Source organism: Ptychodera flava, chromosome 21, assembly GCF_041260155.1.
Source record: "Ptychodera flava strain L36383 chromosome 21, AS_Pfla_20210202, whole genome shotgun sequence".
In the NCBI taxonomy this organism is placed as follows: Eukaryota; Metazoa; Hemichordata; class Enteropneusta; family Ptychoderidae; genus Ptychodera; species Ptychodera flava.
The window spans coordinates 13,416,811-13,443,825 of NC_091948.1; the positions used below are offsets into that span (position 1 = coordinate 13,416,811).

General features: G+C 38.8%; 1 protein-coding gene across 1 annotated transcript in view; it reads left to right on the top strand.

Moving 5' to 3' along the window:
• The first annotated feature begins 6,360 nt into the window (after window positions 1–6,360).
• LOC139121466 (TWiK family of potassium channels protein 18-like) overlaps window positions 6,361–27,015 on the top strand; it is a 124,007-nt gene continuing 103,352 nt past the window's right edge. Inside the window, exon 1 of the mRNA XM_070686366.1 lies at window positions 6,361–6,572. Coding sequence (XP_070542467.1) covers window positions 6,559–6,572 — 14 coding nt within the window. The 5' untranslated portion in view covers window positions 6,361–6,558. The remainder of the gene's footprint in view (window positions 6,573–27,015) is intronic.

Sequence of the window (27,015 nt, forward strand, 5' to 3'; positions counted from 1 at the left end):
ATCGATAAAGTGAATTAGAGTGAGGAGCTTAAAATGCAAACTGTTAATCGTGAATTTTGGCACGCGGCACGTGGCACGTCGCTCGTGGCGCTTGAATTAGGCTTACCCCTTATTATGTTCCGTGTTGCCCTCACAATAGGAAAACAGAAAGAGACGCCATAGCATAGCGCTGCTGGTTTACCAGTCATATCTGTACAGTGTTGCAGCTTTCATTCTCTTCGTGACGTACGTGGCGTTGCCGAAGTCAAAGCTAGTACCTGACATGCGCCAATCTCTTTAACCTCTAATGAAAAATGAGTCCCTTTTTCTCGACCGGCAGTGGGTCACTTATTTGCTCAAGTCATTTATATTTCTGTGGTTAGTCTATAGGTAGACGATGAGAAAAGTGAACTTTACAATTCATTTAGAACCTGACTAGGGCCTAGATAATTCTCTTTGTGGAAAAGAATCAAGTTCGTATCCGCACTGTATCAATTGATTTCTGCGCTTGGCCCGGGGGGGGGGGGGGGGGGGGGGAGCGAGTAAGAGAATGCAATCTAAATACAGTTTCTATTAAGAACACGATTGGAACTAATTTGGAATAATTGGATCTTCATATTTTTCAAATTTCCCAAAAGTCAGTGTTAGGTGCCCTAGTAGCTGAATGTTACAATATTACAAATTACTCATAAAAACAAGTGTATAACGTGAAAAGGAAAGCAGATGAGCTTACATTGGCAGATTAAATAGACATTACTTCACCATCAAATTATCCCAAATTAGTTCCAATCGTGTTTAAGATAGAATGCAGCTAGGGGATAGATATTCCGACTCTCAAACTTTATGAGTACATTTTTGGTATGTTTCTCGTGGAGATTCATCTTGAAGCTCATTGAATGAATAAAGTTTTGACCCACTTACGTAAATTTTTGTGAAAATCGAAAATTCATTTTTTCCTATAGTGATAAAACAGGAATGGTGGCCATTTTGAATTTCAAGTGTTGGTAAGTATTGGGTAATTCGTTTCTCTTGTCCCAAATTTTGCATTTTGACTCCTAATTTGTACTCTTAATTTTGAAAGGGCGGCCTTTAGAGTTTATTGGGGGAAAGTTAGGGCAAAAGTTTAATTCTTTCAATTTCAATGCAAGCGTACTACCCTAATAACCTCAATTTGAAAATTTGGATGGAAGATGATTTCACCATTTCATATATACCTTTTAACTTGGACATATTTGCATATTGGCTTACATTTCGGTTTTCCGCGCGGTTGTCTGCCATTTAAAGCAAATCGTAAAGGGAATAAGTGTTCAGAGGCGCCGTAAAATAGTTGGAAAAAGGATGATAGGCTTAAGCGGTGCCGTATAAAAATGGAGACGTTTTACAGATTCTGTACAAAACTAACTCCACCGTTGCGTCTCCTGGTACGGAAAATGATGCGTCCACCAATAGGACGTCGACGCCCTCAAGCAAATATTTAGCTGGGTGATTAATATCATACCTCTATTTACACTTGTAATGGCCTGCTTAATGTAAATTTCCTCTCTAATTGCTTTAGAATTAATCAAGACGCTGATGGCGAGGAAAATGTCCGCTTTCTCCCTTTGCAAAGTGTCTATTATAATCTCTGTGTTGGGTGAATGTTCATAAGCTAAATTTCAATGAAAAGTACCACCCGCCTGCCATGAATAAATTGAAATGAACGCACGAGAACCCTAAAAATAACTTATTTATCAGCTATAATGTCAGGATAGTGAAGCTTATTAAACGATAGATTTATGGAGAACGTGTTCAAGTTTACACTTATATCAAACAAGATTTCATCGACTTGTGCTAATTAACTCATTCAATATTATGAATAATCAATATTGTGTTTTATAAGAGTTTGTCCCCGGAAGGTTTTACTTTTTTAACCATTGTGGCGTATTTTGTGTTCTGTGCACAAATGCGGTGTCGTTATCGGTTTTGAAATACTCCTATTTTACAACTTTGGTTATACTCTGAGTAGCATAATAATGAGTGCATTTACAAGTTGTCGCTTTTGAAAAGCGGACGGAAGAATAACTCCGATCCTACTAATTGCTTTGTTCATTACAAATCAAAAACATCGTTGCAATAGAGTCTTTCATCAAAGAGCATCGATTTCTTGTAATTCATTAGGCCAAAGTAATTAAATTCTTTGTTTTGCGTCCCCACCCGCGTAGGTTTTTAAGGTTTTCATGAACAACACACACAATGTATTTGAATAGGAAATTTTAGGACATGACCGCTTAGCTTTTCTGAACTAAAATTTTGTTACAATTTTTTATTTGCTGCAATCAAATTAAATTGTGTTAATTTTCTTGTGTGTGTTTTTCAGCCGCTTAGACGCGTACCTTTTCCCATTTAGAGTGGACGCAAAACAGAATTTAATTACTTTGGCCTTACAGGGTAAAGCAACGATGATCACTGTTTGATTGTTATGTGTGCAGCCCTATTTACTGAAGCAACATGAACTTCGATTTGCTATTATATAATAATCTTGTTATTGCACGGCGTGTTTTTCTTTCTTCGCGATCAAATTGAAGTATCTCGTGCAGGGGAGGGTCGAAGGTATTTGAAGTTGTGACTTTGCCATCATACATTGTATCTTTCTTTGAAACCCTGGAGGTAGAAGCGGGTACCTCCTTTGTTCATATGCATGCATTGCACCAATCAGATATCAGACTTTCCCCACAGGGTGACATGTTCGTACTTTCACCTGCGTGAATCCAGCAGGAAAGTACATTTATAAGTGAAATGAGTGATTTGGCGACCGCAAATGTGCTATGTTGCCACGCGTTTTTATCAAAGCTGTAATAAATTTAGATCAAATCGCATATTTTGTGCACATACTACGATCTGACAAGCTTGTGTTCTAGCAAAGTGCTCACGCGCTTCGACGAGAAGATGACTCGCCGCCATTATGATGCGGATTTTTAGGTTACTGTGTTATCAGTGAACACCGTCATAAATATTATATAAGATCACAAAAGAGTTCAGACGTTCTTCAGTGGATGAGGTTTATGACCGTATTGAATTTAGACGGAAGCTTTAGTAGACTATTAAGTGAAACGTAATATGTCGCTCTTCGATTGAACAGTAACTAGAATGACAATTTTGGTGAATTTGTACATTAAATAACACAAAATTTGTTTAGGCACCTTTTCCAACATTCTTTGTTTGCCGTCATCAAATTTTCCTAAAACCTACCCTCCTGCCACGTAAAATCCCCCCCCTCCCAACACCAACAAAAAAACAAACACTGAAAAAAGCAATGTCAATACGTGTAATGATACTAATTTTCCAATGTTTTTATTTGAGCAGGTAAAGCAAATAGACATTTTTGATTTATGATAACGTGAACACCGTGTCTACTTTCATCATTTCATCCACGACAAACACATAACTTTATGAAATTCGCCTTACATTATTTTCCACTTGTTTCGATAACATACTCGTGGTGAGTGCTATTCACACTCAGAATACGCCAAAGGAGCAGCGATACTGTTGTCACATTAAATTGCTATTTCTATGACAACGGAAATCACATGACACTTGCCTGGATGAAAGCTGAGCTCCATATTTGTGGGCTATAGGACGAGTAAACAAAGTAAAATGTCATCTGCAATAACCTTGGACCATAAAATTGGTCAGTGGTGTTTTAAACAGATGGGTGTTATCTTTTCCTTCATAATTGATTGCAAGTATCATTGAATTTCCCGGCCTTCGCTAATATCAATGTTGGCGTTTCATATTACAAAATATCTTTATGCTCGCCGCTCAGTAGTTCTAAGTATCGATGAGACACACATGTAGTGCAGGTTTTGATTCCGACAGTACGCATTCAACAGCAATATGGGTGAAAGCTGGGTTGCAATTAGAGTGTTCATGAAAAACAACGATTTGATAGTGAATAAACTCTAGAGGCAGCCAATCGGAAATTTTAAAGAGGTGCGCTTACATGTCATTATAGTGTATTTCGAAAACAATCAGAATTCGGGGAATAGTAGCTGTGTGTAGCTGCCGTCCCGCTACGATTAGAAAAAGAATCGTTGAAATGTATGTGATTCAGTCAAACTTTATCCTATCAAAATAAACCAAAGAATGGAACATTTGTTTGAGTTATGAGCATGGTGAAGAAGAAAGATAACATTCTCAGAGAGAGAGAGAGAGAGAGAGAGAGAGAGAGAGAGAGAGAGGAGAGAGAGAGAGAGAGAGAGAGAGAGAGAGAGAGAGAGAGAGAGAGAGAGAGACAGGCAGAGCAGTCATGTAGTTCTATCAGAAAAGAGATAGTAATCTATTTCCGGAAGTCCTTGAGAGAGGAGAGGGGGTATTCAGAGAGTCCTTTGTTAGAAAATATAATCTATTCCTTGTCGAATATCATTCAGTAAGTAAGTGAGATGCATTACTTCTGATGCGACTGTGTCACCACCTCTGAAACTTCTACCTCTTAGCAAACAGAAAAAAAATTATTTGACGACTTAGTAATGAGAGAGAGAGAGAGAGAGAGAGAGAGAGAGAGAGAGAGAGAGAGAGAGAGAGAGAGAGAGAGGAGAGAGAGAGAGAGAGAGAGAGAGAGAGAGAGATTCATCAATAATTTGTTTCGTAAATATTCTTTAAATTTTGGGTGACAAATTTGCTGCCTGCCTTACATCGATTTGATGAAATAGTTATCTTATATCTTATCGGTCAGTGACATAGTGACTCGTGATGACTCTTTTAATGGACATTTTATTCAGTTTGTGAGAATGACTATTGAAAACTTCAAAGAGTATGAGCAACCAGTCCACCACTGACTCTTGTATTATCCTCTTCCCCTCGTATCCTTTATCGAACTGAAGATTTAACCTGTCGTGCGCAAAGGTGTCAGTGGGAAATATCTGTAAAAGGCAAGCCACTTGGGCTCGGAAAGTGCAAATTTTTTCTACCTTCATTGTCACAGGAGTAATTTGTTACACAGTCATTGATAGTTCGCAGAGAAAAATCATTCTTTGAAGTAGCTTGTCTTTCAAGAACCTTATACGTTTTTTAGCGTGTGTCTGTTCGCCGTAAACCTGTCCATAGGTTTCAAAAATCCCGGGATGGTGAGAAAATCAACGATGGCTTTTGTAGTGAGGAGAGAGCATTTGGGCATTTTCGTGCAAGAGGGAGATGGCCAACTGCATGGGCCCCGCTGCGGGGCGTGTTTCTGATCGGGAAATAAGGAAAGGGAAAACCTAGCGGGCGGGAGCGGCAATTTTTATATTGCAGTGGTTACGGTAGGTAGAGCAGTTGTGAACAGCTTTCAATCCTCTACCCCTCCAAAAAAAACGATCTTTTGTACAAAATGCCTAAAATGAAAATCTCCTCGACATGGTTTCCGAAAATCAGCTGTTTGGCTTTCCCTGATAAACGCTAGTTCGATCTTCGTAGCTATAGTTGTACCGAAAAATCGTCACGTTCATCTTGACTGTGTTGGGTTTACAACAAATCGTCTTGACATGGCATTGATGAGATGCCGTCAACGGTTATTAGGCGCTTTGTATTTTCGTATTCTATCACCGTCGCGTTGACAAAGCGGTCCTTCGCTTTAGAGATTAAAACGCGATACATGGGACCTCGGGACCTGCGTAAATGCGTATCTCAATTAGCGTGCACCGTCCGGGGTTGTTGCGCGTAGAATTTGAGCAATTCAGGCCAGATTGCAGACTATAGATGCTCCTCTTCTATGCCGTAAGAATACCTCGGATTGGTCGGTCCTCCCGAACTCTTTGCCACATTGGAAATCGAAGTACTGGCACGACGTAAATACGACACGGACTGAAATCACCCTCCTTTCTTACCTGGTATATTTGTTCGCTTTCCAAATGGCGCTAGAGGACGTCAACAGCGTGAGCTTTAAAGAGCGTAGCTTCCTATAGCGCCAAATAACCGTGGCGAATTAGCTTTCGATGATGAATCATGGGATGTTTCATTTGTTGTGTTTTTCTCTCAAAGGCTGAATCACTATTGTAATAAGTCTACTCTTTTGAATATCATTGTACAGTACAGAAAGCCATTTCTGAGCCTACGCCATCGGTAGAGAGATATGCATGTTAGTACATGTATCTGGAAGCCAGTATCATTAGAATTATCGTCAGAATTATGCAAATTATTGGTTACATTCAAATGTTTGATCGACATTTGTATGAAAAAAAACTGTACATAAATTGCAAACCTGAAGTTAAAAAAAGCCACTCAGACAAAAAGGAAAAGTTGATGATTGACAATACCAGCACCACCAACGTGCCCGCAACTGTTTCAGACGCCGCCGTACAGGTAAGTTCTAATGTACTTTATGTAAATTAATTTTATACATACAGTCACTCATTCGCCTTGAGTGTCACTCACACCTTTTAAATCCCATCGGGATACAAGGAAGTATTAATATAGTACCTGTCATTCTATCGACAGGTTAATTTCATTTTACGGTTTGAAAAGCCGTGAACGCAAAAGTGTGCCTTGAACTCGTGGGAACTCGGACAGGGGACCCCCGGCTTCGTTGCTATTGTTCGTTTCTCTGCAGAGCAGCCACAGGTCAGAATGTTTGAAATAAGGTAAGCGTCTTCATTCATCTTGCCGTATCTAAAATGATTTGTTTTGTTATACACACTAAACTATTCCCAGTTATCTGAAGGCAGCATTTGCAGAATAGAGCCATGAGTTCTCTCCTTACCGGCGTCAAAATGTTACTCAGCTCGGAATTCTATAATCTTCATTACGCTATTCCACCGACAAGAAAAACAATTTCTTCAGACCAACCCAGGTAAAATTTATTTTGAAGGTTTTTAGTCTGTCACCCATAAGCATGATAAGACGACCTACTGACATATATATATATACACAATAGTTTCAGAGCAGATGCTAGTCAACAAGTCATGCAGTGATGCAGTTGGATAGAAATTCGCTGTCTTTTTTTTACATGTCAAACTGGGGTGTACTGCGATATACAGTCAGTGGTTTCTTATGAAGGGTTATTTTTAGACAGGGTTAACCGATGTCGTCATTTTCCCTGTTTTTCTTAGCCGATATTCTTTCATGCCGCACAGCCTCAAATGTCGGTGAAACGGCTGGCTCTTTGCAACGAGTTTAACGAAACTCTTCACGTTCTGATCATGCATTAAAGCACGACCTGGGCGTAAATAACACGTTTTAAAGGAGGCAGAAAACCCGCAGATTAATCTGGTATTCCCGTAATAGTGACGCAAGTACCGGCAAAGCAGCCGTTAGCAGATGGTTCACGTTTGTATTAATGCAGGGCATGACGGCATGAGAGCGACATAGTAGCGAGATTAGAGATGGAGATTAGCTCACTTCTCCAACAACATCCAAATCCTTCCTCACTCACTCACTCACTCACTCATCATTCACGACAAACACATTCGCCTGTTTGAATACAAAGAGGTCCGAGATGCGGTAAGAAGTTGACTTCCAAGTCGGAGCTCAACCGAGACGGAAAGTTAATGAAAGCAATTAGCGACCAGATCACCGTGTATGCCTAGCTATGGTCCATCGGAAGAGAAAACTATTATATCATTATAGAATATAAGTGCTGATAAAATCGATCAAATTAGTAAGCGAATTATAAATTGACATTTAGCTCAGGTTTTTCTAAATGTTGAAATATGGTCGTCATGACGTAGTTATATCAAATTAATCGAAGATTAGCTGTCTCGATGACGTCACTAAAGCAAGATAAAAGGAGTGATGTGAACTTGTCAGATATTTAAGTGTATCACTGTACTAGTTATGTATGAAGCCTTCTTTTTCAGTTTACAAAAAAATACGCCTTCTATTCGTGTCAAGCTCGTGAAATTACATGCTATTTTTTCATGACAAATTTCCAACTTAAAGGTTGAAAAATTGAAGCACAGGAAAACGGGGAATACATCGACTGAAAAACAAAAACGCTCATGGATACAAATAGAACAATTCTTCGAGTATATGAGTTTTTCGAGGAAACCACAAAATGTACGTGATAACCCATAAAATGACGCCATAATATGTTTTGGCCAAATTTGACGTAATTTGCGATGCCATAATGAGATTAAACAAAGCATTCGCCCTGTCTAATAGCCTACAAATAGAGAAATATATTTGTTAAAACTAAATCAATTTATTGAGCAAATGTTGTGAGATATGAGAAGACGCTTTCTGTAAAATAATAGCGTGTGCATCAATATTTAATATTTGCATCGACCCAGAAATGACAGCTACACCTCTTAGTTATCTAGATCCCTAAAAGGCGGCAACAGTTAATGAGAATACTTATTTCGGTCTTCTGGGACCAAGGTGTCGGTCATTGGCTTAATTCCTGGCATCGCCACTTCTCTCGATCGTTTTAGCTTGAATTTTGTATTCATGGCCAGGGCTTAAAAGTGTAACAGCATATCAATCGTGCATGAAAAGCGGTTTGTCCGAGTAAGTTATCGGGCGATTTGTCAGCGACGATGACCTTGATTGTGGAGGTATTTAGTGTATCGATCTCTCTTTCTATCTGCAGTCTTCTCTCTCTCTCTCTCTCTCTCTCTCTCTCTCTCTCTCTCTCTCTCTCTCTCTCTCTCTCTCTCTCATAATATCACCGGCACAATTTACTGCGTTCTGATGGAGTGATGCAGAGCGCAATGTCGGTCAATTCGGATAGGCTCGCCAACAGACTGGGGATAGATAGGTTGAGTTTGTTGACATCTTGAAGGGCTTGTATGCAATTGATTGATCTATCCGCCCGGGGATTACTTTTCCATTTGCGAATCAAGTACACGCTGAATTTCCACTTTTCGTTTTAAGCCTATACGATACTTAATCATTTCCTTCTAAATGAGACTTGAAGCGTGACTTTGATCATTGAATTCCCTGGTGAACTTGCATAGGATTGGTGCTATACTGAAGACATCATGAAGAAGCGGAGGAGCTGTGCGTTCAGCGAGGCATGCAGGGTTTCATGTTCACGTCTCAGATTATAATATTCGTGTTATTATGATCACAGACATTAGAAGCGACACCGTCTATGTTTTGATATATCTCGCGCAAGACCGGTAAAAGGGTTTTCTTCGTGTATACTGAGAACGAGTGCAGAAATGCACATGTCCCGAATGGCAAGTCGAAACAGTGTCGGCTTGCCGTATCGATTCACCTTGTACATGGAAACCTAGCTCACACTTTAAGCATCACATACTCGTACCGCATTTTCAACGTAGCAAAATACCTATTAAAATGGCATCAGGCGAACACCGCTGTTGCAACTTTCTCAAGGATGCTGTCAAACGCAAAGACTCTTTGTACCTGAAAAAGAATCTTATAAATAAGACATAAGAAATTCAATGCTCATCGCCAGTTTTAGTTTTCACATACAAACTCACACGACCAACAACCACACAAATACGCGGCATTAACGAGAGAGAACAGAAAGAAACAAAGCAAGGAAACATTTCAGAAATGGGATAACTTGCGCATGCTGTCGGATTTTTAAATAACTAGATGGAACGAGGTAATGAGCTACAGTCAAATGAAGTTACTGGAATCCTCTGATCCTGACGTATAGTATGATGAAGTTAAATGTTATAATTTTCGAGTAGTATAAATAAACAACGGTTCTGGTGACACGTTCCATTTTCCTGGTAGTACCAGAGTGGCACACGACAGAAAAATGAAAAGACCCAGTGTCGGTTTCATCAACAGCTAGGCAACAAAAACGGTCGGACGTGAAACGAAAACCATCCTCTGAAAGCGTATGCTAATCGCTGATGTTCCATTTTAAGGTTTGTGATTTAAGGCGGTACAAGCTTAAATCCAAGCAGCGTGTTGCCATTCAATCGTGCTTCATACACAAATAACTTTAACTTTTTTCATTAATCTTCTGACAATTCTGGTCAAGCGTTGACGGTATAATGGCTATGCAGAACATTAATACAGCTGCTCACTTTCATCAATTACGACATCAAATCGATGTACCCACGGTACTTTCGAACACTGATCGGGAATATAGGTGTCGCTGTCTGCAATAAATTGCTCGATAATCGTGCACATGAGACATTTGTTAGCGTTGAAAAAGTGGAGCATTTTTGACATTGTAGACAACGTGATCGGCTCAGACGTCCACAATCAAACCGTTTTCATTCCTGAATCACACGCATTTCTTTAACGTTTTACACCTTGGCAAATATCTGACGTACATGGTAGGCAACGTCATCTGTTCAAATGTCCACAGATGAACCGCTATTACTTATGAGTCAAGGGCATCAGCGCTCGCTTCAGTGATCTCTTTGAATGCGGAATGGATTCGTTTTATCTCAACAACCTGAAAGCAAAGGGATGTGTTCACTGAGTATCACTTAAACAACCTACATCATTGAAGAAATAGTCCTTTACGACTCGCGATGGCTTCAAGTGATTGATTGATGACGTGCACGGTGCTTGGATGTGTGCCCGGCCATTATCTGTTATCAGAGCACTCTGTGCCAACGCTAAAAATAGCAATGGCACAATACGGTGACTTGATTCTATCATGGTCCTTGTTTTGTATCACAAAGGCGACCAAGAAAGTCCTTTTCACAACTTGCCACTTTTGATCAATCGTTTTTAAGCCCTGGTCGCTTTGTTTAGTAATGTATGCACGCCTAAATACAGCATATTTCAACAGAAAATCTTTCATATGGTGACTCAATATTTGCTATAACCTATGACCTCCTTGAATGACGCACAGACGGCCACTGATATGAACCTCTAGCATCTGATAACAATTTTAGAGAGACCCTGATTGCAGTAAATAAAGGCAGAATCAACTCGACTTGAAAGCTGTAATGTCTGTCAGATGAACTCTTAGGTTTCAATGGTTTGAAAAAGCTTAAATCTAAAAGATTCAAGATTCTTCATAACGATGCATGTGCACGCATAAGCTACCATTAAATCGGCGAAACTGTTGCCTCGCATTGGTTTCTTCTTCTCCTTGTGTCCCTCAGGGATGTAACAGGCTATGATCAAAAATATCCCCTGCGCCAAACCATTAAAATCTTTCAACGCGCGCGTTGTCTTAGAAAGCTAAACGACCTTTTACCTTGTAGACGGACTTTCTATTGTTTTCTACTATTGTACGCCGGAAATGTTAAATGAAAATACTGTGTGTGTTTGACATAAGCAAGATAAGATTTGCGCATAAGAAAGAATTTTTTTAGGTTTTCGAAAGTCACGCGGTATCGATAGGACGAGGTGGTACCGTCACGCATACCCCGCTGCCGGGTGTCAAGTTGAAGCCTTATTCACTGCCTATAGTAGCGCACGTTGGATTTTCAGTGTACAATGTAAACGCAGTTCAGGGAGAAATATGACGCAGTGACGTTCCCTTGATGTCAATCACAAAAGGTCATTATAGAAGAGACTGTATTGCACGTTTACAAGACTGTCCCACCTTGATTGGTTTCTTGTCAATCATTTGAATGTCACTGTCCGTGATTTACTTGAATGTGAAACCACCAGATTGTATTTCTCCATGGAGTTGTACGTACGCTGTTCGGCGATTAGTGGGGCTTTAAGTGGATTCCCAGCTATATGCGTAAATTTAGGGAAGGACAGAGTCAGCGTAATGAGACAAAGAGCGGAATATTCTCACCTTCAGTCCTTCCATGTACTCCCACTCTGTGATCTTGTAATTGACATTGACAATGTTTGGGATTGTGATTGCATACTTCACATGTTACCGATAATACACGTAATACGGTACAGAAAAAGTGCCAGTGCAGAAGTGCCAGTAATCATGTTTGATTAAGCATGACATGATTGAAATCATGCTTAATTTACTGATAAATCTCGCTGGATTTTCTTTCAAGGGGAGAGAGAATGTTTTGGGTCGAAGCTTAAACCATCTAAGAGTAGTCAGGTTACTAGGTAAACACAAAGTTTTTTTCTAGACTAATATGATTTCACTTCTTTAAACCTATGATATCATACAAAAAGAGTTGCTTGATTCCACCTATTATTCCCCAGGCTACACGAAGGGCATTTATAACTTAAAGCAGCACGCGCCTCGAAAGTGAAAGACTTCAGACTTTTGCTCAAAAGTAAGGCAGTTTTAAAAATGTAATATTTTACGTGTGATTTCCTAGTTCCTACGTTCGGCACAAAGCCCTGATCTGACATATGTAAAGTTGTCACCTAATCTGGCCTAAAAACTCTCTCATGTTAGACGTATTTGATTGCAAAATGCTAGTAATATAAGTTCCGTAATCTATGCAATTTGTTTTATCAGATTCGACGAGGGACTGTGTTTTTATGAAATGAGTACTTGTTCTCCTTCTACCCATAGTGTGTTTGAATACAACGTGGTATAATTGTGTACCATATTCAGGTGCTAAAATAACATTAGACGTTTTACAGTAAACACATACAGGCAGTGCGTTGACTGTTTGAACCCTGGCGACATGAATAATTACTTCGGGGTAGAACGAGAAATGGTGTTTACAAATAGGAAAAAGACTGGAAAATCCATTAAGCGTTACAGCCAATGTAATATAAAAAAACACACACCTTTCAGCTTCCTTTTTGATAGAGCCGTACCACAACAAAGTCGTGTAAAGGTATCACTGCCAACTGCAAAATGTGTTTGCATGTACGTCACATTATGAAAGAATACAAAAATTTGTGTGTATTGTTGCTGAAAGTGCTGGTTTCATAATCTCTTTCGTTAATCCACGATGGGCTACGCATTGATCCATTGCTTCCTTAAAGAATGATTTGTTTGAAACTTAGATTATCAGAGAGGAAGCATAACAAAAAAACGTCACATTTAGGGAACAAGAACATTGAAGGGTATCACGTGATTGTCCTGGCAATATATGCGCTCTTCGGGTATCATTACCATTTTACAAAGACAATGTCAACCGTATAGCTGACGTATTATCATGCTAAAGTAGGAATTGTTTACCATCTAATTTTTCAACTCGTTTTCAGTGAACTCAAAATTATTTATGTTCGTCGCGTCGCTATAGACCCAAAGGATTATTGTAATCGGATATTTATCTCATAATTTTAGGAAGATAAGTCTAACAGTTCCTGTTGGGTGTGAACAATCGACAATGAGGGAAGATAAGATCAGCACCCAGGAGGTGTCAGTTTCTATTGATAGGGAATTTCTCCCACAAGAGAAGAAAGGTCCATGTACTCTCACGAACAGTAAAACGCCCTCGCTCGTCGTGAGACGCGTGTCTGTGCTCCGTCGAATACCAACGATTATAACAAGCTTAGAAATAGAAACAAATGTGAGGTCATTAATATTTATTATGCCATGCTCAGGTCCTAGTATCTTCCGTCAGCACCTCCAAGAATTCTAGCTAAGATAAATATAATTTATCACAGCAGAGTGAAAGAAAATGCATACGAAAGATAAGTCGTATCTGGACGTTCGAGGCGCCCTGTCGAGGATTAAATACTTCGTATACTTTCTCGACTGTTCATGATATAACAAGATGAACGACTACCTTCGTATATTATTTGTTTGTTTTGGCCTGCTACAGTCAACGCATAGCTTTTCCTACGCTTCTTGTCATTCTGTGCCTATTGTGTGCTTAATATACATACCGTTCTAGCTTATTGAATTCATGCTTTGCATGATGAGATTATAGTTTTCAAACTCAAAACTCCGAAAAGATGACGCAAGGAGAGGAAAGGGGAGAGATATCAACTATTAGGAAATACAAAGACCGAGACACAAACAGAAAGAATGGTCGTGAACAAAACAATCACCATATGAGTGAGTGAGTGAGAGACAGACAGACAGACAGACAGACAGACAGACAGAGACAGAGACAGACAAAGACAGAGACAGAGAACAAGTGCATCTGTAATCATTCTGTTATAAGTCAACGTTTTGCTGAGACCCAATTTTATAGACTGAACAGCGAGCTAGGTTTAGGCACTTCACTATGTGTGGACACAAGAGCTAATCGGAACTTCACTTACACTGATTTTGAAAGAGTGCGTAAAAACTCAGATAAACTGGTTGCCTGGGCTAAAGTGCAATGAAGTACCTGAACCGATTATTCATGACTGTAGAAAAGCCCTTCTGTCCTTGTAGCTGGAAAAATACTTTTCGAAGCAAGAGGAAGAAGGTAGAAACATTAAATCTGCACAATCTAGAACAGTGCCATCTCAGCGGCTACTTCCACGACAGACTCAATTGCCATTCGACTGCACTTGATTTAAGAGATGATTAATTCAAATCCTTGGAAAAAAATAAACCTTTCCTTGGCAGTTACATGAATTATTCAGCCAACGACATGTCCAATATATCTAGCGATGCGTAGATTCACGTTTTAGGCGCTTATAATACAGTTAATTAAGACTGTCCACTGGGGCTTAAAACATTTGAAGTATGTACATTTCCGCAAAACATCGTGCAAAAGAACAATACACTATGTTATGCGTATGATTTCGTTAGACACCGTAGTCTCCTAATGCAGTACAGTCTAAGAACACCACAATTGCATATATACATATATATATATATATATATATATATATATATATATATATATTATACATATATTCTCTTTATTCGAGCTTTGAGGTGCGAGAATACATTGGAGGTCGGTGACAAAACAGGCATCAGATGTAACAGTAAAGCATTTGAGACAAAGATTCATTATTTTCCTCGTGAAATTTGATCCACTGTTCAATCAAGAAATAATTATTGATGTGCCATCGAATATCGATGAAATTAGCCATAGATGACGATGGTGTAAGTTATGGGTAGTCTGCTAGAATCCCATATTGCCCTTGTTGAGTTAATTTACGATTTTCATGATGCCCTCTTAATTTTTCTTTTTTCCTTCAAAGTTTAAACCTCCCCCACGACCGAATTCCATAGTTCCACGACTTGAAAAATCGCTGTTGTATCACATCCAATCAGGGTATTTTCCATTGTCTGCTTGAAAGCGCAGGGGGCGGGAGGCGGGTAAGAAGAAAGGGTGGTTTGTTACCTGTCGCCCACGTTAATTACTTGTCGTCACCAGACGTGCTGGTATGATACACTTCGCAGTCACTCAAACAAAGAAAACACTTAACATACTGCGCCGAAGCAGACTAGGCATCGTTGGTCGTCTCCTTGTCTGTGAGATAGGTCAAGCAAAGGTAAGCGCATCTTCGCTGTCATCTTTTGTTTGACACGAAGATGTTTTTGATGTGCTCTTTATCTCTATATGATATGATTCCTTTAATTTTATTGTACACTGGCGTGGCAACCCTTATGCATCTTCCATTCAGCTCGAGTTGACAGCCTAGGAGTCTGAAAGGAGATACTGAGGGTTATCATTTCTAGCACATTATAAACACGCAATTTTATCATCTTCCGATAAACGCTCGTTTACATTTAGTTATCTTTTAAATATTTACAATGATTTTAAGTCTCTGTTATCAATTGTTATTATGTTGCAACAAATATATTGTCGCAAATCTCAGACAGACGAGCCAAAACCAACGAACAGAATTGTTCAGGAGTGGAGAAAACAAAACACAAACCTGAAAAAGATTCAGAAATACGAGGTGCCGTCTTGGTGTCGTACTTTGCACTAATGCTCAATGGAATTAAGATGAAAATGTTGCCAGCATGTTTGTTGGTTGTCCAACCAAGAGGACAATTAACTTTTCTAAATGCGCAAATTTGCACTACCGAAGGTAATTAGTAAATTACCCCTGCCTACAATTAGCTTTTATCGGGACGACGTCCGTAAACTTCGGAAATTTTCTGCTGTGTTGTTATATCATTGTTATACCATTGTTACCTTGAAAAGTTTAGTATTCATTCCTACTGGCGGAATAATCGAAAATTATCTTAACATTCGGCATGTTAATGCAGAAATGTTCTGGAAAATGAATCCACATCCAAACTCCTATTTAGTAGAAAAATGAAAACCCAGATGATGAATAATTCGTGTTGAAAACCTGAGCACCCTGTATTAATGTGCTGTTGGGTAGACAATAGAACGCTGTGCTGTTCGGTTATGCATGCAGACAAAATTGCCGATGACAAATGTCTGGCAGTGTAACACCTCAGATTTTCTAAGGTTGTGTGAAAATAGACCATAGATGCCATTTTAAAACAAAACCGTATTGAAAATTCCTTGAAATTTTGATGTACGAGTAGTGCAGTCATCGGTATGTTGTTCAGTTACGGTTTGATCGGTGCCCACAGTTCGACCATTCGACATTCAATATTTGTATCATATCAGTATATTGATGGCGCAAATACTGCGATCTTGATTGGTCGAGACTTGAAAACACCCGCCCTATATTTGCAATGTAGCATGGTTGGAACAGGAACGAGCTCTCAGCTAGCGAAAAATTCCCTTTTTAACGTTTCACGCCACACTTATTTTTCAATATTATCATGTTATAGCGATAAATGACCTCTGCAGAGAGTACTTTATATCACTCGATTTTGACCAGTTCACACCATATATGCACTCGCTGTCGCTCGTGCACATATGGCGTGAAGTCTAATGGTATACCGTCGCTTAGTGTGTTTTGTTGCTTTAAATAGAACATCGGTTTGTGCACGCTGGATAGGACGGAAAGATAGCTTCAACATCAGTATAAGTACTTTCTGCTCTATAAATGCCGCAGTACTGGGCATTTGGACACCCTATGAGAACATCATTTTCTCCATCTCGACTGCGTTGTTGATAGCAGGTACGCTTTGACGGAGCAGTAAGTGCTGCTCGTCTACAAGCAACCATACCTTCGTATTGTTACACTGCTAACGACTTACTATTCGACCGATAATTATTGACTGGAGGGACGTTTTAATAAACACCATCTGTAAGGTGCATATTGCCTTCAGGAAATAGGTGTGCAACATCTCGTCGGACTGTCTGCCACGTCTGGCTAATTTTGTCACAGTGTTTGAGAATTGATATGACGTAACAATATAAAATCTTTGCATATGTCAGGTAGAATGCTACTTCCATGATCGATACAGCAGTCATTTTTATTCTGGTATGAGTGTGGTGAGGAACTCAGCACCGTATCTTGCAAGTTGCGTTCATTTCGGAATTATTGATTGGTAAATACTACGGCTCCAGAGGGATTGAAATTACGGTAAGCGCAGGTGTGCCACAGAACAAACTTTAATATCCTGACGCTAAACCTTTACGACTGTCTAACCCCGCCGCTATGGATGTCACACTATTTTCAACGTCAATAAATAAATTATGAGACGGGACTCAAGTGAGCATCCCTACGGCACATCATCGACCTTGTCGAGTCGTTTTTCCCCGAATCGCTCCTATAATTTGGATACAAGCAGGCGCCGGTGGCACAGTCGGACGGATGCTTACCTTGTACTTCTTGTAGAATGCGACGACATTTTGTCTTTGATTCAAGGAAAAAATGCCACGCAACCAACTTGCTTTGACTGCAAACTCAAATCACGCGTAATAGCCTAAGGTTTCATTACGGCTAACATGTTGCAGACTGATTAACAATTTCGTACAGAATCGCAAAATACCGTCCTATACTAATACAAAATAAAATAAGATTTTATCGTACTTTGCAATGTAATGTTCATGCTGAATCTATTTTAGCAACGCCAGGCTAGAAAATGGTACAATGATACTTGACTTGAGATCCACATGCCAGCGATGAAAATAGGCACGGTTGCTATGGTCGTTATTAAAGAAAAATGTTAAAATTGTCTTGAGCTGATAGGCTGTATGTCTTGAGCTGATAGGCTTACTCTCATCACCGACGGCGATTACACTGTATTTTTGTTGCTGATGGGACCATGCTACAAAACGTCAAGTTATTCATAGCGTCAGCGAGAACAATGTATGGGTAAAACTTAAAACCTAGTGTGCATGATGCAAACCCGCCATTGGTTTCTTACAAAGGTTGTAATGGTGCATTCTATACAGCCCTAGTCAAGGTGTTTCTAGTTTTCAACAGCGACCTTGTGAATGTGAAAGTGTAAAAAAGGCGTCCAACTACACGACACCTTATGTGTTCTAGTCGATAATGTGTATAAGGGGTATTACATGTTCACAAGCGACCAAACAGACGCGCGTTGCGCGACTCCAACCCTCTCGTCACTAGCTGGTGTTGACACATATGTCCCGAGTGAGTGTTTCGATAATTGAGCATGTGCAAATTTAATCTATCTTTTGAAAAATCAAATTACAGAGTAAGCTTACGCAAAATACTTCAACGAGACAAGTGGACAGTGGCCCATACTCTATCGGGGACCCTCCCAGAAGCAGGTGTGCTATTATCATTCAGAGGTTGGGAAACAGTCTCCTGACAATCAGCGAATTGAATTGAACGTTCTCCGCTGTTCGGCTATACTTTCTCATAGTATGTCATGATGGCCAAATATTGTTGCCCTGATCATGAGTTCTAATGTCTGAATGAGTTAGATTTGACAATTCAGCATTCCAATCAATATACATGTTCCAATTTACAATTTAACAACCAACTTTTATCATGGTTGGATTTTATCACCATGCAGGCTTATGAAAGTTTATTTATTTGATTTTTATTAGTTCCTCGGGTTGTTATCGTTTATTGTGTTCGTTTCACAGGAAATAAATACATATCTGAAGACACATTATAAAAACTGAATTCCTAACGAGGCTTTAATATACGCGGATCGTCGTCAAGATATGATATATAAAATAAAATACATTTTTTTCAAACTGGCGCAAATAGAACAATTCAGTGTGATATGCATATGCAAGATTGACGTCACGTATATAGGGAAGGTATGCAACGATAAATTTGAAGTTCTGAAAGCATATTTCCACTTTTTGTTTTCTAAAATAGTTTAGTCGAGTTTCTAGAATAAGGCTACGCAAGGCTGATGGCCAGCACCCTTGTCATCTTTGTCTGGCTTGGACTCAGAGCGAAATTTTGGGAAGCCAAATTTTACAAGCGGAAACAGAACGTGTAGGATTCGGACAGGAGCAACCATATATCGGAACAAACATTGCGGCAACCTGCACTGTGCTTCAACGATAAAACAATGATGGTCACAACGTGACTTCGAAAGTTTAAATGAAAAGTCTACATAGATCAGCACTATATGAGAAAAAAAGTATTCTTATTTCCATTCTTAAACAATTAACCTTCATTACGCACAAGAGAAGCCTAGGACATACAATTAATAACCAAATTACAGGTTTTTCCAGTTTTTTTCCGTTGTCGTTGTTGTTGTTGTTGATGTTGTTTCTTTCTCTAATGTGAAGCTATCCTCTAAAAGCTACAATACTATAAATATCAGCTTTAATATAACTATTATTATCTACATTGCTTGTTTTCATCGCTAGTATCTGCATCCATTTCAGGTGAGGTTCTATAACAATTCGATTTCGATTTCATTAATCGTCATACCTTTGCTTTTAAACGAATTACTTAATTACTTAAATGTCGGTACAAAACCCATATTGTCAAATTAAATGTCAATAAATTGAATTCAGGACATTTTTGTTTTGCTAGCATCAATACTGCATACCCCTATGATTAATTACCAGGGAGAAGTTTGGACTGGCCTAGAAAACAAGCTGAAAGTACACAATGATCTCGAATTAAAGGGAGTTTAAATCCATACGAATTTGATATCCGTTGTCCTCAGCCCTCGAAACATAACAGCAAGATAAAAGCAAATAAAACAGCCCCAAAGGAAATATCCGGAAAGGTTGCAATATCGATATCTATGACTAACTTGTACGTTTTTAAAGAAAGAGCTTCATGAGTCCGCAAGTTGGTCCGTTTACCTATACCCGTTGCATTCATTGAATGGAGACAGAAAATTAAAGGGAAATTAGAAAGACATGAAAGGTATGGAATCTAAAGCTTGTTCGTCATATGATCTCCTTGAGAATTATTACCTTTCAGGTAGTATGCACCTCGAAAGTGATTTTTTAAATGTTATCTCAAACCTTCCTCAACGAAACTTTCAACAATTCTCTCACCAAATCGAAAAAGGGTAGGAGTTACCGCGCAAAGTTTGGTATTAGAATAATAAATAAACGCTTCCATGTAAAAAAGACATCTCAAGGCGCCTTACAACACAGTTATTAAAATGGAGTAAAAGAATATAGTTAAAAATCATACTAGTAACTGTCTAATAAAGGTAAGTTTTAAAGCCCCTAGTATCTTTTAGCATTATTTTTATGATTCTACTTTCAAGCTAAAATAAGTTTGAGAGAATGTACTAATTTAAATGTGTGAGTACTCTTATTATTAACTACCCGCCAAGACTGAATATGCAGTTTTTAACATGGTAAAGTTTACACTGCGATTAAATGTTTGCTAAAACATTAAACCGCAGCCCCATGCGGAAAAGCAAAAACCGTGGATACTGTGCATATCTGCACTGAAATCTTCACATAAAATGCATATAGTCGAATGTAATGCATGGGGGTGAAAGTTTTGAACTGTGACATAGCATGTTCTGTTTCCTTTGTGATATTACAATTTTTTTAAAAAATGGCAGGAAATCAAAATGATCTTTAAAATTTGAATTACTTGTCAAATGTTTCACAAAAGAATGGTATCCTAATGGAATAAAAGCCCATATCCTTTCAGAGGGTAGAATTCAGAGAAAACCAGGAGAGAATAGGAAGATGTTTTGAGGTCAACAAAGTTCAAGAGTTACAGCTAGTGGGGCTTTAAAATGAGACTTAAACACATCAACATTATCAACACATCGGAGTTTAGATGGCAGTCTGTTCAACAGCCGCAGGGCACATACAGAAAATCGCCGTAAAACACAACGTTAGCGATAGACTGGTGTAGACTGATCGCTGCACCCTCAGCTGTCGACCTAATAGCGTGCCTTAGATCACGAACGCATAGTTCATAGCATTGCCTGATATTTACCGATATTTGAAAATGCAATATGGCCGCCATTACTGTATCAACTCTATGCGGAAAAATTAAAATTTCGATTTCCAAAAACTAAGAGTTTAAAATTTATCTTACTCTAAGAGCTTTAAAATGAGGCCTCATAAAATTTAGACCAGAAAAGTACTGATCAAATATGAGAGTCCGAATATCTGTTCTTGTATTTTTTTAGTATACAAATGATATGACTGCAACTCAAGGAAAACATTACAATAACTTGCCCATTACTTTCTGTTGTCACCTCCTTCTCATCCTTTCCCCTTCCTGGTTGTCATATCTTTGACAGTTCATTCACGTTGAGGAATCATGTAGAAAACAAACAAACAGACAAACGAACAAACAAACAAACATAACAAGCAAACAACAATAATTAAATAAATAAATAAACAAATAAATAGATATTTTTAATCTCAAAGGCATTGAGCCAAGCATTTGAAAGAGGGTATCCACATTTATCATGGTGGAGAATCCGGAGTTGTCACGTCTTTGGTGAATGTTTACACGGTGAAATTACTTCTCGATATCGCGATTTGATTTGCATTCTGTTTGACGACAGTTTTTACGCTTTCGTGCGTATAATATCGAAAAACACACGGATCTGTAAAGACAATACGGTCGGTTCTTTACCATTGGGAATTCCTTAATTACTCTGTAACTATGCAACAGCCTCTTTTTCCTTAATAGCCATGTCTGAAAATATCCAACGTTCGCATGAGATGAACTTTATGCTCGTTTAGGGATCCTTGCAATAAATAAAGCTGGACCACTTAAAAGCCATTTTTATGAAAACAAATTCTACAGTCAAATCCTCCTTAATACGGGGTAAAGTAAAAATAACGACCATTTATGAAGGACTTCCGGATTGTCCATCACATTTTTCCTGGAAAACTGAATGGCAACTGTTCCTTATAGTTTAATTCGCCAGACAAATTCGCCATGAGATTGAAACTGTCGAAAATTACTCGTACTCCTCCAATGTTTCGTCTTGGTCTATAAAAGAGATCTGTATACGAATGCTGATCACAGGTGTCACAGAAAAATTACAAATTTAGTTTTCTTTACACTGTGTGATATACATGTACACAGGGTTGAGATAGAGTCTGTTCACAGATCAAATTAAAACAATGCCTTTGTAAGTATTTTATTCTTACTAGTCACGATCGAGTCTGGATCGTGTACAATCGGTGACACGGAGCACTATTTTAAAACATCTCATCGAAATTAACACGAGCAATCGGAAATAAGTCGCTATAGAACATTTCAAGAATAGACCATCCAATAGTCGTGACGATATCGCGCTCTGATGCTGCAAACATCTCTTTCATTTTGATTTTTAACCGATTCCTGTGGTTTTCTTCAAGTTCGGAAAACTTTGATCAGCAATTTGAATTATTTGATATTCCTTTCAAGGGACGAAACGTTAACACCGGTTCGATCAGTGACGATGCGCTTCCCCTACATGACAATTTCCTGGCAACATTTCAAGAAGCTCTAATCACATAAGTGATCACGGAAGTGATGAAATGCCCAAGGCTGTGAATAATTGATGTTGGGAAAGATATTAACTTTTCATAGACGTGTTTGCCGGTTCCTTTGTCTCGTCGCGGTGATGGATTGGTTTAATGCGTGTTTGCGTGTCCATTTCATGGCACGCACGACGTGTTCAGTTTGTAGACCGGGATACATAATAACGAGCTGTCCGGTCTCTCCACCAAAATGTTGACATGTAACCAAACACGATAGCACTGTTGACTGGGACTATTGATTTTCAATAAACTAATGACTATCCTATAAAGGACGTCGTCGGTGGCGGTCGCGATCATTCAGTGAAAACATAGTTCGAGGAACCAACGTATTGAGTCAGGCACGTTATGTGGTTTATGGGCCTGAATATTGAAACGCAAACGTCATAAGAAATCAATTATTGGCGATATGGCTCCTTTTCCTCGCTAACACCCTGGCTTCTTCTGTAATTAATATATATATATATATATATATATATATATATATATATATATATATATATATATATATATATATATATATATATATATATATGTATGTGTTATATATATATATATATGAGAAAGACAGACAGAAGACAGAAAGACAGACAGAGACAGACAGACAGGCAGACCGACAGACAGGGGGAGTGTTTCACTCGTTCCTCCTTGCTCTTCCTGTCACCTTTCCTCTCGTCTTTCTCCTCTTCCCTTTTCCAGTGAATAATCATTTCTGTCAAATTTTGAAGACTTCAAAATGACAGTTCACATCATTTCTCAGGATCAAATTCAGAAAAGGTGAAGCGACGGCGACCTGTTGCCTCAACACAGCGCTATCTAATAATAAGGGTTTCAGTACTGTGACTTTCTGCCCAATTACTTACCCTATTAAACCACCCTAACCATACATGATTGTGCAAATGCCCAAGTTGTTAAAGGAGTATAGCGTTTGTTTCTTGTTCTCGTAGATATTGCCTTCTCCATAATATTGATATCTCTTGCTGTGCTCACACTGTAGACTGGAGAAACTCGAATTCTGAATAAACTGAAGATCTGATCTAAACTCATCGACTATGTTCAATATCAGACTCACAGAATATGAATCAGTACAAAGGAATTCAAAGATTTTATTGTCGGCGATGTGTCTTTGACAAAATGGAAACCTTGCATTTAGCAAAGTCGGCCATGAAACCTCTATATTACAGTATCCTGGTCAGCATGAAAACTTCAACCTGGTTTAGGAAAACCAACAAAAAATGTGCTGCAGTCAGCATGATTGGTTAACTGATAATCAAGTCCTGCATCTGCCAAAAAAAGAAGTCAGTGGTCTGTCCTCACTGATTTACATGTATGAACTTCGTGTGGCATTTCGCTCGTGTTTTCATTTCTTCTTGAAGTTTTCTTTGTACACATCCAAATGACACAAGAATTGTAGGGTCATATTTGTTTCCATGGTTTTCAGACGCAAAGCGTTTATGGTTTCAGTACTCACTGCGCTACCTTGTGGGGGCGCACTCCAGTAAATGAACCACGTTAATTTACCGAATTCTTAAAAGACCTGCATCTTAATAACCTCCAAAACATCTCAGCAATTGCATCCTTTAAGTCATGTTTTTTGAGCATTTAAGTAGCTTATGTCGGCATGTGAGGCACGTATGGGTATATTCTATCAAGGTTTAATGTTTTCACAGCCATACTATGATGCATTATTTTCATCGTATGGCACTTGCACGTCTTTTCGAGTATTCGTGTGTGTATTTGGAATAACATTACGGATGAATTTATCTGAGCATCGAGGGCAATGAAGCGTGGCATGGCGCTTGTATCGAAGCAGGCCGTGATGATAGCGCCAGATGATCAATAGCGCACTGGGTTGTTGATCGACCATGTTGAGATCACACTAGTACTATACTCAGGGACCAAGGGTCTCCACAAATTCTGGTGGTAATAACAAGAGCAATACCAATGAGAACGTAGGCGCAATAATGACCGAATTACTTCCCACAGAATTGATGTTAAGTCATTGGTTTCATTCAATATCAGAAAGGTTGCCGTAAAAATGTGGGGATGAGCGAACGTGTACAAACTGTCGATCAGTCGTGCTTCGGAAGGTTGCGTAGTAACGTTGCTGATTAGGCCTATGCTTTTAATTTCTGCAAGACTACATACCCGTATGTTGGTTGGTGGGTTACGGTTTAATGCTTTACCACTGAAAAGGCTTTCTGAACGCCCCGTGGTAAAATGTCTAGACATAGGCAATCGTAAGTACCGCCAACACTAGCCAAAAGCCCAGCCCCTTTTAGATCGTCAAACCCCATCCATGGAACACAGCGAGATTTGAAACTGTTGTAGATTTGGGGAGGGTTGCAGAGGAAGTCTTGTTCTGGAGTCAGTACTTGATTTGAGAGGGACAATTATGTACACTAGTAAGTGAACGGGCGAGAACAACGGTTAAACAAAAATGATTTTATCGTTATCATTGTAAAGCAATATTTAATTCATAGACATATTCCCAATATCTCTCGTCACGCTTATTACACGATGCGGGTATCGAATAATTGAACAAGTGTCTAGTCATGAATTGAAAATGTCTATAATCAAGACCATTTTTCTAATGAATATAATATTTTAAAATTTAAAATTTGGAATTTGAGGTTCATTTTGTTCAGATACTTGGGAAAGCGTTCCTTTTATCATGGGAAAACCCTAGAAGTAGGAAAATGTACGGTTTTACGTGATGACCAACAGACTGAGGGTCCGTCGGCATATGTTTTACGTTGAGCTCTCTGTGCTGTTGTTGTATCTCTGCTTCATATCAGGGAGGGATTCGTTGCCTCTCTCATCTAAATATTTCGTTTGTCGACGCTGTCACGGTTGTCCGGAGCTCAATCCTTGAGCCGTTCATCAAGTTTGACGATGCTTTCAATTGCGCAGACGCGTATTCCACGTCATCTGAAATGTCTGAAATTTAGAAGCACGGTATATAAGCCTAGTGAACTGTCGTGTAAGGACAGGTGTTAATTTTTACTTCGAACATTTTTACTTCGAACCGATCTACAATGAACACTCGGTGACGCATAAATTACGTTACTACGGTGGCCCCTACACGCCACGGAACTCTATTACTTTTGAATATAAACTCTTATTTTCTTGACAATATCTTTAATATTTGTAAGAGATTTTATTTCTCCACCGCAAACTTTTAATTTTGTATGGGCAACTTTATCTTAACATTATCTTAACTTTAACTTCTCGAAAGTAGTTTTAGTTTTAACAATAAAGAAAATATGTTTCTCAAAAGTATTTTTTATTTTGTAAAACAAAAGTAAAATTTTTCAAGATAACAAACTCCCCTACACGTCATGGAAATTTATTACTTTTGAACATAAACTCATATTTCTTAACAATATATTTAATATTTGTAAGAAATTTTATTTCTCCACAGCAAATGTTTATTTCTGAACGGAGAAACTTTATTTTTGGGGTAAACTGTTTTTAAAAACTTTAAACAAAAAAAACTTTAACTTTTAAATTTAACTTCAACTTTAACTTTGAACAAAATATTTATTACTCAAAAGCGTTTTTTATTCGAAAAGAAGCAAAAATTGTTCACAGCAAGAGTTGAAGATTTTTGCTAAGCGCGAACTGAGTTACTTAAATGACATAACCTTATGTCTTAAGAGCAGAAAACTTAAATTCTTAAAGAAAAGTTTATTTTTCCAAGAGTAAAATTAATTCTTTATGGAAAAAAGATTTTCTCAGAGCAGCAAATTGAAATGCAGAGAATAAAACTTTTTCTCAATGGCGAGAAATTATCTTCTGAAGACAACAAAACTAATTCATTCAAGATATATTTTCTACATATGAGTGTGGTTTAAGAATTTGGTAAAACTGAACTGAGAAAGAACGAAAAAGGAAGGATGAAGTCAAACTTACTTTTCTTCAGAGCGAAATTTATTTCTGAGAGGAGAAATATTTCATGTGAGGGCGCAATTACCTATAATGCATAGCAAACTCTTTCTAGCGAGAGTAAACATATTTTGGGGAAGAGTAAAACATTTTTTCGACGAGCAAAACTTTATTTTAACGGCGGCGGAAGTTAAAGTATCCCATCATGCAACACCCAAGTTTGATGACCCAGAGTCTCCGAGACAACCATGACTGACTTCATCGGCGATACAGGCACACTAGCCCGGATCTAGCTGCAGTTCAGTACCTCGAGGTTTTACCTGGGTCGGACGGTTTGCCGTACTGTACTGCAGTTAGCTAGCCCGCGCCCGGCCTTACCCTGCGTGCGTACGATGCTGTGTGTTGGGGCCGTATAACGCCGGGAACACACAGCATCGTACGCAAGGCTATGGGCACGGGCACGTTAACGAGTCATTTCAACAGTTGCCACTTGTCTGAGTCCCCAAAGAATGGTTTTGTGTTTGAGTGATTCGTCCTGACTGCAGACCACAGGCGTGATGTTTTCTTGGTAGTTTCTATGAGTGTAGTTTATGCTACGTTCCGACGTTCTCTTCCGTAGCCTAATCACCCTGCCATGCAATGATGCATAGCCCTGCGTACAGGTCTGATGTGTTCCCGGCGTATAACGCCGGCAACACACAGA